Source organism: Haematobia irritans, chromosome 5 (assembly GCF_050003625.1).
Source record: "Haematobia irritans isolate KBUSLIRL chromosome 5, ASM5000362v1, whole genome shotgun sequence".
Classification (NCBI taxonomy): Eukaryota; Metazoa; Arthropoda; class Insecta; order Diptera; family Muscidae; genus Haematobia; species Haematobia irritans.
The window spans coordinates 100930088-100949041 of NC_134401.1; the positions used below are offsets into that span (position 1 = coordinate 100930088).

Here is an 18954-nt window from a genome sequence, read left to right on the forward strand (position 1 = left end):
TTTAAAAAAAAGTTATCAAGCTCTTAACAAATCACCCTTTATTTCAAAATTTTAAAAATTGGAAAAATTACAGACTTGACGAAAATGGTCCGACCATCGGACCAAATTTAACATTTAATAATTGTTTGGACCAATTTAGGTCCGATCGGACCAAAATGGCAAATGCATATCAGCCTATAGCCCGGTATGCACCTCTAGTGGAAATTTTTTTTGCTTGCCAATAACACAGTTTTGCGATGCGATTCTTATGGGAGCAAAATGTAAACAATCAATAATAACGTTTCGTGAGCAAATATATAGCAATGCATTTCTTATGGGAAGCGGAAATATCTGCTGGAGGTGCTTATCGGCCTTTAAGGGAGAAAATATATTTGCTAACGAAAAATTGATTGGTTACAATTCGCTTGCACAGGAATAATTAGCAAAATTGTTTTCGCAAACGAAATTTACGTTGGAAATGAATACAGGGTTTAGTATATTCGAGTGTATATTATATCCTAGAACAAATTTAAATTATAAGGAGATTTAAATATATGTTCGCTGGTATGAAGCCCTTTTTCCACAATATCGTCCCTTCTTACAATGATTTTTTTCACATTCGTTAACAAATGTGTCACCTTATTACTTTATTTTATTTTGTTCTAAACAAATTGAAATCACTATTTATTTCACAGTACACACAAATGTATTGTTTTTGCAGTTTTTGAGTGTATCTATACCAGATAAATAACAAAAAAATATCCAATATGAACAAAAAAAAAGGATCTATGTTGAACAGAGTTATAGATATAAGCACAGGAATATAGTAGTTCAATGGTAATAGTAAAATTATAAATTCTTCATTTGATGTCCATAAAAATAGTTTATATTTGTTTTAAACAATGTTGTATATGCTTGTAGTTATGTTGTTTACATGTTATAAAAATGTTGCAACTTTAAGGTAGGATAAACTGTAATAAAGCTTATTTGTTCGCAGTGTGTTTTACAAGACACCCACATGTAGAATGTATTTAGAGTAAATACATTAAAATACAATAAAATACTTAAAAAAAAAATTATAAAAAGATGAACTACAATTTTTAAAAATTAAAAGAAAACTGAAATTTTTTATGTATGTATATGCATTTGTATACATATGTACATAGAAACTTATACGAAATGTGATTAGAACATATTAAAGCCAATGATCATTTCACAAAAAAAGTATTTTTGTTTTGGAAATTCGATCAGAATTTCTCTAGGCCTTTGTAGCAGATTTACGATTTCCACTTAATTCTGGAAAATTTTGTACAATTTCATGCATTTTCTTATGATCAGCCATATCGACTGGCAGCAATACTTGTTTACAAGTCGAACAAACTTCCATTATCGGTAGGTTTTTACGTTGCGCCGGCGGTAACGTGTTCAGCCGTTGTTGATGTACCAAATATAGTGACTGAAAATTATAAAAAAAAAAAAATATTTATTAGAATTGTTAATACAAAATACTAACTACCAGGACAGTTGAAACGCCTTCGGCATTTCGATATTTAGTTAGTCTTAAACTAACGTTTTACAGAGGTTGGATCACTAATTTATGAATTATGGCTTTTTGAGCGAGTCTATTAAATACATGTCTCTAGAAAATAAACTGTCATACAAAAACTCGATATTATTTCAGATACGTTCTTATAGTCTTCATTATTTTGGTAAGGCCGTTTAGCCTCAATTCAACAATAACATTTTCTGAAGATTCTCATGTTGCTTTTTTATTAATTGAGGCAGACATGCCTTTATTTGATATTTGATTTTTCTGGGACAGTGAGAAATTTCTTTTTATTCATGTTTCACAATAACATTCAAAATGCTATAATTCATAAATCAATGACCCGACACATTTCTTTTAAACTGTCAACCGAGGACTTTTCATTTTACCTGATAATTTGAATAAAAAGGTTTGAAGTGAGATGTTTAGTATCGTACCTGTTGTTTACTTATGTCGGGCAGTAGTACTACAAGCTCTGGGAACACTCCATCAAATTTATCCTTTAAGGCAGCTTGGCAATGTTCATAATAGGCATCGGCATTAACCAAACCATCACGATACATTTGAGATATATAACGAAACTCTTCTAATGCTTCCATAGATTCCAAAATATCTCTGAAGTACAAAATTAATCTCTACAAGAAAAAAAAAAAACAAATATGTAACTTTACAAGGGAAGCAATCAAAGTATGGGAGAATTTTCAAACAAAAATAAATGGAGTTTTGTATATTCCAGTCCCCAAAAGAATTTCTAAAAACACCAAAGAAATCAGCAAAATGTTTTCTTTTTGAGAAGCATCCAGACTTTTTGTTTCTATTGCTTTACAAACACTCGAAGAAATTTGTTAGTAAACACAGCAGAGAAATCCCCAAAAAAGCAAAAAGGCTGCAGAGACAGTGTTGCCAACTCCCCAAGGCCAAAAAGCACCAAAAATATATTATAAATTCTAACATACCACCTTCCACCACAAAATCGAAAATTAAATGCTGTACTAAAAAAAAAAATAAAAAAAAATAAAAAAAAAACTTCCAAAGATGTTTTATAGAACTTTTGTGAATTGAATTTTAAGAAGTTAAGGTGGGTATTACGATCGAGTTTAGCTGCTAAAATAGTCATTTTTTCACAATTACAACTTCTTTAATAATTCATTTTAAGGAATACAAACTTTGTGAAAATTTGGTTTTGGCTATTCCCCATCAAGTTATAATAAAATTTGCAGCAAATATGCATAATTTTATGTCTTTTTTACTGATATAGTTTTCACTTTAGCGGCTTAGTACTCACCATTATGAACCGCTATTCAAGTATACACTTTGATCAGTTTTAATGCTTTCGTCCAATTCATTTTAATCAGTGATGTTTTTCAACTTTCAAAATATTAATATATAGAAGGAGTCTATTGCTTATTTCAGTTGTGCGTGCTTTTGTGAATTTAATACAAAGGTTTTTAATGACATCTTTACCAAATTCAAAAATTCGACACTCATCGCTGGACTTTCCTACAGAATACCCTAAATAACAATATTAATTAAAAAATAATCAATACCAACTTCATAACAATCAAATTCTATATTTGGCAATAAATTTGAGTTTCTTCGGCTCTTGAAAGTCTAATCAAAATTTTTGTATCAATTAAACTTAATACTGTTCAAAATAAAAAAGCACCAAAAGCACTACATGAAAATGCCAGAAAGCACCAAGTTGGTGCTTTTTTTGAAAAGGCACCAAAAAGGCAATTTGGTGCTTTTTAGAAATCAAAAAGCACCAAATTGGCAACACTGTGCAGAGAAATGAAGAGGAATCACTGTTTGCTGAAATAGCAAAAAATTATCAGCTACTTTGTAAACTCAATTACTCTAATACATGTTTTAGGTTGGCTGAAATCTACAAAAAAGCTATCATAATAAAGACAATAATTTACAAAGGCTTTGTATACACAGAAAAAAATTTCACGAACATTTTTCCAATTAAAATTTTAATTGAATTTTAAAAAATATTCAATTAATAATTTAATTGATTCAACAAACTTTTTAATTGAAACAAACATCAATCACAAAAATTAATAGTATCAATTAATTTTTTAATTGGATCAATTAATTGTTTAATTGACCTTCAATTAATTTTTTAATTGATACTATCATTTCTGTGATTGAAGAAATTTCAATTAAAAAATTAATTGGATCAATTAATTTCGTGATTGAATCAGAAAAAAATTTTTTGTGTGTAGCGGCAAACTAAACGTTTGCTGATCACATTTGGGAGATGTCGAGAATATTATAGGGCTGGCGTGTTTTCTAATCTAGAACAAAATAACTACATACCTGATTGCGTAGTATTGCATCGGTTGGTGGGGTAAATGTATGGGCAGGCAAAATACTATAGCTTTCCCCCAATGAACTCGTAAATGTCAAATTATTTGGTGATTTTGCCACCGAATTGACAGTTACATTAGAATGGTATTCCCCTGGTGGTGTTTTCTTAGTCTGCGGTGATGTAGGTGGAGATACAGAGGGTTTTTGATTGTTATTGTTATTCACATGATTATTTGTCGCTTTATTTTCGTTGTTATTGTTGTTAGTACTCTTTTCAGGCTCTTTTGCTTTTTTATCTTTGGATTTCTTATCCTTCTTGTTGTTTGCAATATTGGTAGCATTACTTTGGACATTACCATTGGTTAAAACCGAAGCCGCATTTTTATTTACCGCTTGACTATTCGCTTTAGGCAAAACTGGTGCTGGAGCAACTTTATTTTTGCGATTTTCCAATTCCTTTTGGCGTTTTTCGTTGACAACGGGTTTGACCCAGCTATTTCCGGCAGGCGCTGATGATCTTGCCGGAGCTGTTCCGCCCAAGGAGGGAAAATCTTGCGACGTTAATTTTGGCGCACTGCGAGCCTCAGCTTCTTTACGGGCTTTAGCTTCTAGCTCCTCTTTTTGGACCATTTGTATTTTTTGAAAATTTGCAGGGTTGGCTACTGAAACATAATCGTCGACTAGTGTGCGATGTTTTGCAGCAACAGTTGATACGGGCAGTTGTAAGCCCGATGAGGACATATCTTCTGTTAAGGCCACCGATTTACCCTTTTTTGATTTTCCAGCTGGTAATGCGGGAAAGTCAACAGCACTTGACTTTTTAGCCGGGCCTGTGCTGACGTTACTTGCAGGTCGATTGGACACATGTATAACCATACCGCTACTACTAGTTGGGCCATTCTTTGGCGCTGGTGTTCTTGGTACAGCTCCCGTAGGTTGGGATGGTTTCTTTTTTAGCATAGCAGAAATCGGTTGCTGAGTTTTTATAGCATTATTAAAGCCACCACCATCACCACCGGTACCGCTATTTGAACTGTTTCCACCTAAGGCGGGGAAGTTTTCTTTTGTTCTCGCGAGACCGGACACCCGATTATGATTGATAATTGTGGGAGGAGGAGGCCTTGTTAGAGACAAGCTGGGGCCACTTGAACCACCGGCCAGAGATGGGAATTCTTGTTCGCTACAAGGATTAATATTGGGTCGATTTTGAGACTGAGCAGGGAGATTATATGCAGGTTCATCAATTTCTGGTTCCGCCTCATGATTTCCATTCCTGCAATAGAATTAAGATATAATTCAATGTTAACCAATTGGCTTTTATATCGAGTTAACAAAACAATTATTTTGGTAAACAAATAACAAATCTATTAAAATTGGTTAGGAAATTATATTTGTGCCTACCCTCCCCTTGATCTCATATTTGCCACTCCTTGTTCCGTTTGTCCAGACCGACCTCTTGGACCTAATGTAATCTCCAGTTGTAAAGTTCGCGTTTGTTTCGCCTGTTGCTTATTCATCCCTCTACCATGAACATTTGCAACATGGGCCTTAAAATCAATCTCTGATCGAAATGCGCCAGTAAATTCTTCGGTTGCACACTTTCCTTCTTCACACAAAAAGTGGTCTTGCCGAAAATGTTCAGCTAACGCCGCATAGTCCCGATAGAACTCATTGCACCCATCTGCATCACAAAAGTGACAATAGTAATGTTCTCGTCTCAAATGACGGAACAATTCATCTCGATCCAAATACCGTTTATTGCAGTATTCACAAAGCGGATGTCCACGATGCGAGCGATTGTCTGGGTCACCTTTTGTGCGATGTATACCCAATTCAGCCTGCGTATAACATCGCCTTTCAAACGTAAATATTTTTAAATGTTCCACGCATAATTCGCAGTAGTAGTGGTCATGCTCTTTACGAACATGATTTCGAAGACCTTGAAAAGTACGATAAGGTGGGCAATTGCATCTGAAAGATATACGAAAAGTGTGTGTGAACAAATCATGTTTTCAAGAGAGCTAGCAAGTGGTGTTGTCTAAAAAGAGAAATTAGCAATAGCTTGTAATCTTATTGTTCTTACTTTGGGCAAGGATGCTCCAGCAACTCGAAAAATTTCTGCTGTATAGCGCTTGTATAAAAACAAATTTTATACTTTTTACTATAGTATTCCGACCGATTCTTAGCCTCCAATTCACGATATTGCAACTTGTCGTAAGTGAATATAACCTAGAAAATTTTCAAATAGTGGCAGAATACGGGTTCTTATTAGAACTCAATGTTTTCACATTGCCTTTGTGAAGATGTTACCTTCGATAAGACCTGTCTACAGATTGGGCATTCATTTTGCTCACAGAGTACTCTCATCCTCGTTGAACATTCGTAGCAGACGGGGTGGTCACACTCTCCTACACTGAATATTAGACATTGTTTAAAACAAACCACACAAGCATCGTCCGAGATGGAGACATTGGTAGACGAAGACGACGCAGGAATTGGCCGTTCAACAGTTGCTTTTCCAGCTTGGGTCGATTTCTTCGAAGACTTTTTGTTTTCAGCGCTCATTGTGATTAGAGTAAAGAAATATTTTAGAATAGGACGTTTTTCAGCGAGATTTCTTACAAAAGTTGGGTTGATTTACCACGACTTCACAATTGTTTTTTATTATGACGTGAACGGCTCCAGACTATGGAGTCGGAGGTAATGAGAAAATGTCCGACGTTGTTGACGTTTATGACAAATGTAGCATGATGTATCTATTCACGGTAATAATACTATGTGGTTGAACACAATAAACACAAACGTTTGAAAAATCCTAAAATTCAATAATACTTCAAGACGTTTTTCAAATAATCAGGGTATTATTATTCAAGTTGAGAAAATCGCGTTCTCAATAATTTCGAATGCAAGACAAATTAAAAATTAACATTATATTTTTAAAAATTAACATTAATATTTTTTTCTTCCTTTTAAATGAAAGTCAAAGCCAAAATTCTTCAAATTCAAACAATCAGGGTATTATTATTCAAGTTGAGAAAATCGCGTTCTCAATAATTTCTCAAATAATTTCGAATACAGGACAAATTAAAAATTAACATTATATTTTTAAAAATTAACATTAATATTTTTTTCTACATTCTAAATGAAAGTCAAAGCCAAAATTCTAGGGAATTTCGAAAGAAAAAAAGTAGAAAATGGTATCAAAACTAAGCGAAATACATCGTACACTACAATCCACAAATATATATATCAACAAATATATATATCAACAAATAAAAATAAAAAAAAAAAATAAAAACTTTAAATAGTTTAAACATAATTTTTAAACTCTTTTACATACCTGCCAGCATTTCAAAGTTCCATTTCATCCTCATCGCTTCTACAGACTCATATGTGACACTACAACAATCTCCAACTGTGATGGGGAAACGTATCAAAAAGTACGAAATGTATATGAAATTTTGCCATCACTATTGTAACAAGAGCCATTTTATATTTTGTGAAACACCAAGCGCAACTAGCTTATTATAAATTATTTAAATAAAAACGAAGATGAAGTGCCGAAAACATAGTTATTAAGCTAAAAATTGTGAAAGGTATACTGGTTAATAATTTTCGACTTTCCAAAATGAATAAAGTGATAATTTTTTAAATATTTTCCAGACACGCTGCCTCCATCAAGAATAAAAACTGATAGACGCTGGAGCATAAGGCGAATATAGCAGAATTGCAACCTATAAATCAACACAATCTCTTTGCTATAACAATGTTCAATGTGTTTTTATTCGTATAAATGTTATACCTCGAACAATTTATAAATTTTTATTCAAATGAATAAACATCTAAGCAATCGTATTTTACACTATGATTCTGTTACAACTATCCTAAAAGGGGCTCTTTGGCATCGTTCTAAATGTATCTAAAAAGACACCTAATAATTGCACTAATGCGATGCTTTTTTGAAGTAACCTGGCGTGGTACAACATCTCAATAGTGACGGTACTTTTGTGACGAGTTTTGGATATCGTTTAGGACTGTTTTCTACGTGGTGGGGATTTTCAGAAGTGCCATGAAATTCCAAAAAATTTTGGCAGGGAACAGACGGACAATTCTCTGTTTTTGTTAATCAGTTTAATTGTTGTTAAATTTTTGTATAGATCAAGATGTTGACTCTTGGTATGATGTTTAAAGTGAATATGGTCACAAAGTATTATACTCACAAATTTGTTTAACCCTTCTAGGATAAAAAACAGTGCCCAAAAAATGGTTCGTAAAAAACAGGGCCAAAAAACAGTTCGCAAAAAATAGGGCAAAAAGCGGTAGGCGAAAAAAAAATAAACAGGGCAAAAAACGGGTGGCAAAAAAACAGTACCGAAAAAACGGTTCACAAAAAAACTGGGCCAAACGCAGTTACAAAACATTTTCATCCAGAAGTTGTTGATATTCAAAAACATCGAGTTTTTACCAATTTTAATAAGATGCGCTTTGAATTGTTTTTCTTGTCGATAAACTACCATCATTTTTTCATCAGTCAGCTCCATAATGTTTCCAAGAATCTATCATCCAAATATTTTAGTTTTCTTTTTTATTTTGAATTGACCAATTATAGCAAACTTGTTGGAGTAAATTCAGTTATTTGTCTAAAATTTTCCAATTATTTTATTTCTTTGAATTGACCACGAACTTCGTTGCACAAAGAAGTAGTAAAGAAGAAGTATTCAGAATAGCCATTATTTTCAACACATTCTCAAAGATTTCGTCAACATTTTGGGGATTTGGAAGTAATTCGCAAACAATTTGAAAATGTATTTAAGATGAGCTGTTTCAAGTCAAGTTGAATTTATGTTGGAAATTATATATTTACACTCAAACTAAAAAGATGTTGCATTTGGAAAACATTCGTCGTGCGTTTATTGGGTTTTGTTGTTGTCGAAAATCAATAAATAATACAAAAGTAGGGTTAGCTTTTATACAAATTTTGGTTGAAAAATACTCGTAACAATGTTAATTTTTAATTTGTCGAAAATAATTAGAGATCTTTTTGAGTAGCGATACATTTCAATTTGAGGATTACGGTTGATAAATTATTGTTAATGTGTTGAATTCTACTTCGAGGGTAATGTCTGGTTTTTGTTGAGAATTTTTCTCAACTATTTCTCAACATGAATATTACACTAATCCTTTGTGGATTTTTTTTATTTCTTTGAATTGACCACGAACTTCGTTGCACAAAGAAGTAGTAAAGAAGAAGTATTCAAAATAGTCATTATTTTCAACACATTTTCAAAGCTTTCGTCAACATTTTGGGGATTTGGAAGTAATTCGCAAACAATTTGAAAATGTATTTAAGATGAGCTGTTTCAAGTCAAGTTAAATTTATGTTGGAAATTATATATTTACACTCAAACTAAAAAGATGTTGCATTTGGAAAACATTCGTCGTGCGTTTATTGGGTTTTGTTGTTGTCGAAAATCAATAAATAAAACAAAAGTAGGGTTAGCTTTTATACAAATTTTGGTTGAAAAATACTCGTAACAATGTTAATTTTTAATTTGTCGAAAATAATTAGAGATCTTTTTGAGTAGCGATACATTTCAATTTGAGGATTACAGTTGATAAATTATTGCTAAAGGCCGGTACTATGTTCATTCTTGCGAAAAATTTTTATGGAAACCATTATTTCGCACATAGAAAGCGGCGTTTTTTTAGGTAGCTTGGAGCGCTATTTTACAGGGAGCGATATTGGATTAAGGTGGTGGTTGTTGCTTGTTTTTACAAAATAACATTTTATTTTTCCTTGGGCAATTGATCTGCTATTCCTTTGATCCTTTGTATAGTTTCGGAACAAAAATATAGTCCGTGTTTGATTTATAAACCCGCACAAATAGTTTTTAATAAATAAATTATTTCTTAATTCACATTTCAAATGGCGCCGTGCTATAAACGTCAGTTTTTCAACACGAAAAAACAAAGTATCACAAATGGAAAAAATTTCGCAAATTTTTCGCATTTTTTGGTTTTGTGTGGAGTTTCAACGCGAAAACCGAACAGAGTACCGCATTTTTTGGTTTTGTATGGAGTTTCAACGCGAAAACCGAACAGAGTACCGGCCTTAATGTGTTGAATTCTACTTCGAGGGTAATGTCTGGTTTTTGTTAAGAATTTTTCTCAACTATTTCTCAACATGAATATTACACTAATCCTTTGTGGAATTTGACATTTTTCAAACGTTTATATTTCTTGGTTTGTTTCCACGATGAAATTTTTGCCGAAAAGGTTGTTGTATATGTTTGTCGCTGAAAAATATATCTCCTACCGCCAATCGCTATGGTTATGTTTTTTTTTTTTTTTTTTTTTTTCTTTTTTTCCTTTTAAGTTGCTCCCAATGCCGATGAAAAAAAACACCCTTATTGGAAGACTTATTTGGCCCGGAATCACAAAGCCAACACTAATAGACATCGCAATGCTGTGATGAAACTAAATGCATGGACCAGTCTTCTCCAAGAAATCCGCTAAAATGCTCAAACCTTCTATACCAAATTTGTCAACAAATTGTTCAATATCAAATATACCATCCAATTCGGTGAAGTGCGTTCTTTCCAAGAAAAATCTAGGGCATTCAAAAATCACATGGGATGGGGTCTCCACCCCACCACATGACTCACACTCTGGAGAATCAGCTACTCGCACCTTATAAAGTGTAGAATTGCAGAATGCATTGTCACTCAGTATTCTATTAATTGCTTTACACTGAAGAGTATTCACTGCCACATTACCGAACCACGGCTTCTTCCGCACCGTCGGAAAGATTCTGAAGTAACAGGAATTTCGTACTGACGCCTCTTGTATATATTCCGTTGACCATTTCAACCACAATTTTTCCTCTATTGTACGAATAGCATCACCTAAGGGCCATTTCAAATCTAAACGCCATCCCTCTTCAAATGCCTTTTTCGCTGCTTCATCCACTTTCTCATTGTGAGGTATTCCCATGTGCCCGGGAATGAAATGTATTTCGATGCTTCCACAGTGTTCATTTGCAAGAGCCAGAAATTGATGTGCCAAAAAATTAAGTCCTCCGTTGTTTTTAAGCGCTTGAACTCCAGCTAGACTATCCGTTAAAAATGCAATATTTGTCAGCCCGTTGTTTGTAGCAAATTCAAGAGCTTTATATAACGCAACAAGCTCCGCCGACATAGAAGACAGTCTTTTGGTGACACAGAAGGCCTGAACCAAACCAGAAGCCTGGTGGTAGAAAGCAGCCCCCGTATATTCAGCATGCACTGAGCCATCCGTGAAGATTAAATCAAACTTTCTATCTTGTAGATCCGCCTCCTTCTCCAACCTCAGACTCCTAACCAGTTCAACGCTAGCTTCAGCCTTATTTTTGACAGCTCCTTTGAAAAAGTCCTCATCAAACTTTATATTACTTGGCTTAATGATTGATTCAGAGATCTGTGCGACGTCTTCAAAAATATGCTGGAATTGATGATAGATTCTGTAGTAACTAGAATTCAATGGACGATCCCGAACAGCCATTATCTCCTTTGCCGGAAGGTTCAACGCAAAAACTTTTATTAGTTCCTTTGCCGTTGCCAATTCAAATCTCTTGTCAGGAGGCAATTCACCAGCCATATGATATATGACTGAAACAGGTGTTGTGCGTATGAGACCCAGGGCCTTTCTCAGGACATTATTAAGGCAACTTTTAATTCTGCCAGAAGCAACTTGAGACATATTTGAAAGAGCCGAGGCTCCATATTCAGCTTTCGACCTCACAAATGCTTTATAAAAAAGTAATGCCTTAATCGGATGCACTCCAAAACGACACCCATTGATAATATTCATGAAGCGGCATTTCTTTTCAATCTCCCTGATCGTAAAGTCCACATGTTCGTTCGACGAACCATTTGTCGAGATCACCACACCTAGGTATTTCATTTCCTGTACTTGATTCAGGAGTGTGTTTTCAACGCATATGTTCAAATCTCGTTGTCTTCTGTTAAAGTGAACCACACTTGTCTTGGCCATGTTGAAATTAAGACTCTTTTCATTACATCTTGCCTTAAAGTCAATAATTTTAGACTGAAGCAATGTCTTGGTACTGTTAAAATCCTTGTCATAACAGATCAAAACAAAGTCATCTGCATATTGAAATAAACGACATTGACTCGAATTGACATGATGAAGTGAAATGGTGTATAAGTTAAAAAGAATTGGACTCAGCCCACTCCCTTGAGCTAGTCCACCAAATGTCTCTTTCGACTTTGTCCCGCAAATTAATATCCTTTCTCTAAAAAATTCATAGATCCACCAAGTAATGTGACTGTTAAAGCCCAAAATTTCCATGACATCCTTCAGAACCTCTATATCTGTGCAATCATACGCTTTCTCCACATCAACACACATACCCATTACATGCATTGACCTCGACTTCAGGTCGGCCACAAAATTCACAAGGTCGTTTATGCACATGGCTGTCGAATGATGAGGTCTAAAGGCATAAGAGCGTTCAGGGAGCAGGTTAAATGATCTGATATGTTCATTAATCAGATTTTTCAGCACACCTTCTATTAATTTGACATGTACACTCAGAAGCGATATCGGTCTAAAGTTTACGATCATGGTGGCATCTTTGTTCCTCTTTGGGACCGGCGTTAAAAGAATTCTCCTCCAGGAATTAGGAAAAATACCGTCCTCGAAAAGCTTCTTCAGGATTTCGAAAAACGCAATTCTGTCTGAGTCCTTTAAATTAATAATCATTTCATAAGTTATCTTATCAGCACCAGCTGCAGATCCGGGATTTCTTGATCTAATGAACGATTCAAAATCACATACTCCGAATTGAGGTAATGGGTCTCTATTTTTAAAATCAGTTGAGAGCGGCGGCGGGATGTTAATGGGAGCAGATTCTGTGACCATATTGATAAAACACTCTTTCTGTTCCTCATTCCAGATGTTGTTTATATTTTTTTCCTTACCAAATTTCCGCACGTTCTTCACTTTATCCCAAACCTCCCTCGGAGAGCAAGTCGAAGAGACTTCAGAGAGGAAGGCTTGAAAATTCGATTTCTTTAAAGTTCCAATATAGTTCTTCAATTCATTGTCAGCCATAATCCAATCTTGACAGTTCTCATAAGTTCTGTATCGGTGATATTTCAATCTAAGAGCATTGCGCCTTCGAAATAATCTTGAGGCCTCGGGGTCCCACCATGGTTTGGGTTTATATTTGTTCCTAGAATCTATGTATTCCGAACAATTTTGAATTATAGAATCCATTTTGGAACTGAATTCCTCATATGAGGTGCCCACACTCAAACGACTAACACCGTCTAATACACGGCGATGGCACACTTTGTAGAAACCCCTTGGTGCCGGATCAATATCACAGATTTCAATTACAATGGGAAAATGATTACTGTTAGTCAGTTTTGCCTTCCGAACAGACCAACTCGGATTTCGAACAAAGTTTCTGCAGAACGTAACATCAAGAAAAGAGAATTGGCCATCACGAACAGAAAAAGTGTAGTCACCAGTGTTGAGACAGCAAAAAGAAGAACCATACATCAAATCTGCAAGAATGTCACCTCTCGTATCAGAAACTGGAGACCCCCAAAGATGCGATTTGGCATTCAAATCACCGCCAAAAATCATCGGAAGGGACATGTTCTCAACAGAGTCAATGAAACTGGAAATAATCGCCTTAAAAGCACCGTTTGAGGTATTAGGTGGTATGTAAGCCGAAACAACACAGACATTTTTCCTCAAATTATGAGTACGAATACCAACCACTTCCCCAACAGGAAATTTGTCCAAAATTGAAAATGATATATCTCTTCTAATGTAGATGCCTACACCTCCATATCCATCACTCCTGTTCTTATAAACATAATTAAAATTACAAATGCTTGTAGTCGAATTATCAGTCAACCATGTTTCAGACAGTAGTGCTATGTCTATCTTGTTAGTCTCAAGAAATAATTCCAAGACATCTTTGTTCTCTCTCTTTCTCAGGCTCTGAATATTCAGTTGTAAAATTCTCATCTTTTCTTTAACAATAATAATACAATGAAAAAAAACAAAATTACACTGAGAGGCTAGTGGCCCCCCCAGCTTTTATCAACTCGACGTCTTGCGTAGCAAAAAAGCGATTCATATCTTGATGAAGATCTTGAATGAAGTTCAAATGGTCTCCTCCGGAGCCATTTGCACCCACAACAATGTAATTATTTAATTTCTTAGCTAATTCATTTATAGCTCTCTCAAAACCAGATGTCTTCAAATTCTCCGCTGCAATAATACCTACACCGTTTGGAGCTTTATACGTCTCACCTTCTTGTAAAGCAGCCTGGTGCTCTTTTTGTGTCCTTCTTGCGTTAGCCTCCTCTCGTTCCTTATTTATATTCAGTTTGGCGACTCGCGCAAACGAAAATTGTTTATGAAGATCTTTTGCTGCATCAAGATTGTTGCTCACATTGCTGTTATTAGCGAAAGGCTTAAAGTTCGGCTTGTGCCGAATGGGGGGAAAAGCCACATCAAGATTTTGATCCAAAATATCAAACCTATTCGAAAAAATGGCAGAATATTTAGATCTTGCCTCTCGGATGGATAGATTCTCAACGACCATGATTTTTTTAATTCTAAAAGCCTTTTCCCTTGCAGGGCAGTCGCGGCTATTGGAAGGGTGCGCCAGTCCACAGTTAGAGCATGTGATCGGGTTACTGCAATTATTCGGGTCAACCACTTCGTGGCGTTGGAAGCAAATACGACAATTAGCAGGTGATTTGCAGTGATCTGCAAAATGGTTAAATCGGAAACACCGATAGCATTGACCAAAGGGGATAAAATGGTGTACCCTCAATTTTGCACCACTATAGTCAATAACCTCTGGCAATTTGCGCCCCTTGAAGATGACCTTCACTCTCCTTGTATTTATGGTCTCTCCTCTTTCTTTTCTAGTCATTCGAATAATATCCAAAATCGTTGTCTCATTGGTTTTTAAATCCTCTTTTAGCTCCTCTGTGGAAATTTCTTCCGGTACATTATAAATAACTCCTACTATAGACACGAAGTGAGCCAATATTCTGGCCTGATATCCACCTTCACTTAAACGGGCATCCTTCACGAAGTTATTTGCCGAAGCACCATCTTTGAAGACAACTTTCACTCTTCCATACCCAACTTTAACAATTTCCAGAATATTGGGTATATTTAACGTTTTGAGGAATCTAGCCGCAGCCATGGTGTTAATCGGCTTTCTTTCGTTGCCAGACGTAAAAGTTTCTAAAAACGTTAAAAAGGGGCCTTCGCTTGTTGCATCATATTCATAAACACGGCTAGAATTAGTCAGCATGGTCGATTGGTTCACCTGAGAACCTCCAGATGTTTTAACATCACGGCGACCCTCTAATCTCGGTACCTTAGTGCCTTGCTTGTCCAGACTTTCCTCTCTTCCTCCTAGTTTATTCCGGCTTCTAGATCTGCATCTTCGCCCAATGTCCGGTGGTGGTGGAATTGGCGGGACATTTGCCTCAGTCCCATTCGGCATTTTTACCGCCTATAAACAAAAATCAGCAAATACACCTTGCCAATAATAGGTAACAATTTTTCTTTTCCAAATCAAAAAGAAAAGAGAAACCAAATAGATAGAATTTCACAATCTTCTTGATTTCGAAAAACCGCAGTGATCAAGTTCCGTGAAGCTCAGCCTTGAAAAAACACAACCTTGCTTGACGAACGACGCTCACGAATGTTTATTTTATCTATTGTAAATGCAGAATCAAACGTTTGGCTACATTTGACAGATCGAAATTGTACTGTATGGTTATGTTTATACATTAAACGTTATGCGCTTTACAGATTATCAGTTATTCCGGACGACAGTGATCGTGTCGAACATATCCCATATATTGTGCACATTATAAGTTAAGTCCGAAGGCATAATCGATACTGCTGCATGTTTATGGGATCGATAACACATTTACCGATTATTTAGTCATCGCCGACAAGTCGTATCGATACGACACACTGCAAGATTCTTTACAAACACCGACATTGCGTCCGGAATAACTGATAGTCTGTAAAGTGCATTAGTTGTGTTATTGTGAAGTGTACACAATACTGTCGGTTCTAAAGGGCATCTTATACGGTCGGATAAGCCCTGCGACACAACACGTTGCGGCGACAAATCCGCTAGTATAAGGCCATGTTCGCGAGTTGCAGGGACGTGTTGGCATAAAATCAAAACAACTTTGATTTTTTCCGGTTGGAGGCACAAATCTTCACGTGTAAAGCGGACCTTTGACTGTCGGATAAACACTCCGACAGAGGTTCGTCTATTTGTTGTGTGTTCGTTCAAGTTTTGCCCTTACACTGCACGAACAAATGTGATGACAACATGAAAAAATAAGAAGAAACATAAACAATGAAGTTGTACGAAGATTTATGGGTGAAACCATTTTTTACTGAAAAAATGGAAGAAAATAATAAAAAAATCCTGGTATACGTGTCAAAACAATGATTCCTGAAGTAATCCTTATTTAATATATTACAATTTACTGGATGAATTTAAAATACTTGTCGCCTGGTTTCCCATTGATTGGAAGTGGAATTTTTCCACGTTTTTGCCACAATACTGGTTTAGATTTATGTATTTCTTTAATTTTCAACCAGAATTGGCGATCCATCATTAATTTCATTGCAGAAATGCCTGTTTTTAATGTAAAAATAAATTTGTCTTTGATAAAGTTTGTCGAACATCCCCTTACACTCAATGATTTGTACCACCCAACCAGAAAAAATCAAAGTTCCCAATAAACACAAACGTTTGAAAAATACTAAAATTCAATAATTTTTCAAACATTTTTTCAAAGGATTAGGGTAATATTCAAGTTGAGAAATTGTTGAGAAAATCGCGTTCTCAACAAAAAACAGACATTACCCTCAACAGTAAAATTCAACACAATAGCAATAATTTCTCCATTGTAATCCTCAAATTGAAATGCATCGCTACTCAATAATTTCTCAAACAGTTTTCAATGTGAGAAAAATAAAAAACTAGCATTGTTGCGAATACTTTCAAACCACAATTTGTATGAAAGTCAATCCTAGTTCTAACTGAAAGTCAATACTAAATTTCTAGGGATTTTGTAAATTTTATTATTTTTTCGTTAACAAATATAATAATCTTAAAAATAACATTAATAATATATGAAAATAATAATATTATACCAATCAAAATGTAATTATCTTATTAAACGTATTAATAAATAAAACTATGAATACAACTTTAAATATCTTAAACATTTTTACATGTATAATTCCATTTCCTCCATAATGTTGGTGTCATTAATATGCTGGCAATTTGAAATAATTACTATCGAGGAACTTGCTGGCTTGTGTGTTAGAATAGATTCCAGCAAGAGGAAATCACAAAATATCAAACTGATGACGGGATGTAAATTGATGTAATGCACATTTTCATCCAGAAGTTCTTGATATAGGAATTGTTGCACTTTGTTTTAATTGGTTGCACTTTGTAAGTTTTCTGAAAACTTTTCTTTGTTGTTTCCTTCATCGGTTTTTCATCGGCCAACATCTTCCAAGAATATACCATTCAATGATTTTAGTTTTCTGCAAAACAATCGAGTTTTGTGATTTCCATTATGTTTTCATTTCACTTTTTATTTTGACTTACCAATTTGTATTTCTTCCAACTGACCACGTACTTCGTGATTTCCTCAAGAACGTTGGTGTTACAAAATTGTTGTTATTAAAATACTGGCAATTTTCAGGAACTTGATGATTAGATAATTGGAATAAATTTCCAGCAATTTCAATTCACAAAATAACAAATTAAACCGATGATGCACATTTTCATCCAGAAGTTCTTGATATAGGAATTGTTGCACTTTGTTTTAGTTGGTTGCACTTTGTAAGTTTTCTGACAACTTTTCTTTGTTGTTTCCTTCATCGGTTTTTCATCGGCCAACATCTTCCAAGAATATACCATTCAATGATTTTAGTTTTCTGCAAAACAATCGAGTTTTGTGATTTCCATTATGTTTTCATTTCACTTTTTATTTTGACTTACCAATTTGTATTTCTTCCAACTGACCAGGTACTTCGTGATTTCCTCAAGAACGTTGGTATTACAAAATTGTTGTTATTAAAATACTGGCAATTTTCAGGAACTTGATGGCCAGATAATTGGAATAAATTTCCAGCAATTTCAATTCACAAAATAACAAATTAAACCGATGATGCGATATAAATTAAACTATCGATGTGATGCGAATTATCATCCAGTAATTGTTGATATGGAAAAGCATAAATACCAAGTTTTTTTGGTTGCACTTTGATTTATGGAAACTTTCTCGATAAGCCACTACCATTTTTCATCGGCCAGCCTCTTAATGTGTCCAAGAATCAGCATCCAAATATTTTAGTTGTCTGCAAAGAGATTTGAGTTTAGTGACTTCCTTCAAGTTTTCATTTCGTGTTTTAGTTTTACTTACCAATTATTATAAGCAATTTTAATTGATTATTAAAAAATTTCCACATTTTTGTATTTCTTCCACGAACTTTGTTGTCCAAAGTAGTATTGAAAACCATGTGGTTTTTTCGTTGCATTTCAGGGTAGTGTTTTGTCAAAGTTTTCTCCAATTATCTTCAACACATTTTCAAAGTTTGCGTCAACATTTTGCCAAATTGGTTGTAATTCGCAAACAATTTGAAGATGAATTGAAGATGAGCTTTTTCAAGTCAAGTTGAATTTATGTTGAAAATGATATTTACCCTCAAACTGAAGAGGTGTTGCATTTGAAAAACGCTCATCCTGTGTTTATTGGGAATTGTTTTGATTTTATGCCAACACGTCCCCGCGACAGCCGAACACGACCTTACACAATCGGATTTGTCGCCGCAACGTGTTGTGTCGCAGGGTTTATCCGACCGTATAAGGTGCCCTTAAGGAGATGTTAGCCAAACATTAGCAAAAACAAAATTATTTTTATAATTAAAACAAGCATTTCTGCAATGAAATTAGTGACGGATCGCTAATTCAGCTTGGATTTTTTATTGTTTCTTCCATTTTTACTAAAAACTGGCTTTACACC

General features: G+C 34.7%; 1 protein-coding gene and 1 long non-coding RNA gene across 2 annotated transcripts; both read right to left on the bottom strand.

The window, feature by feature from the left end:
* Positions 1 to 601: 601 nt before the first annotated feature.
* Positions 602 to 6527, bottom strand: LOC142238246 (E3 ubiquitin-protein ligase ZNF598). The gene is made up of 6 exons (XM_075309844.1): positions 6149 to 6527; positions 5922 to 6067; positions 5240 to 5809; positions 3848 to 5111; positions 1963 to 2160; positions 602 to 1435 (listed from the first exon to the last, which is right to left on the bottom strand). Exons 1-6 carry the CDS (start codon positions 6401 to 6403, stop codon positions 1238 to 1240), a joined length of 2631 nt encoding a protein of 876 aa, XP_075165959.1. The 5' UTR covers positions 6404 to 6527; the 3' UTR covers positions 602 to 1237.
* A 10619-nt stretch (positions 6528 to 17146) lies between these two features.
* On the bottom strand, positions 17147 to 18685 carry LOC142241185 (uncharacterized). The gene is made up of 4 exons (XR_012723519.1): positions 18355 to 18685; positions 17931 to 18289; positions 17535 to 17866; positions 17147 to 17470 (listed from the first exon to the last, which is right to left on the bottom strand). It is a non-coding gene; the product is annotated as an uncharacterized LOC142241185 (long non-coding RNA).
* Positions 18686 to 18954: the final 269 nt, after the last annotated feature.

What these genes read in the sequence shown, in the direction of transcription:
- LOC142238246 (XM_075309844.1), bottom strand. Translation starts at nt 6,403, where the DNA reads ATGAGCGCTGAAAACAAAAAGTCTTCGAAGAAATCGACCCAAGCTGGA. An exon ending in AATATGAGATCAAGGGGAGG is followed by an intron (nt 5,112 to 5,239) that starts GTAGGCACAAAT and finishes ATTCTATTGCAG; the next exon opens with GAATGGAAATCATGAGGCGG. An exon ending in ATGCAATACTACGCAATCAG is followed by an intron (nt 2,161 to 3,847) that starts GTATGTAGTTAT and finishes TTTTTCTTGTAG; the next exon opens with AGATTAATTTTGTACTTCAG.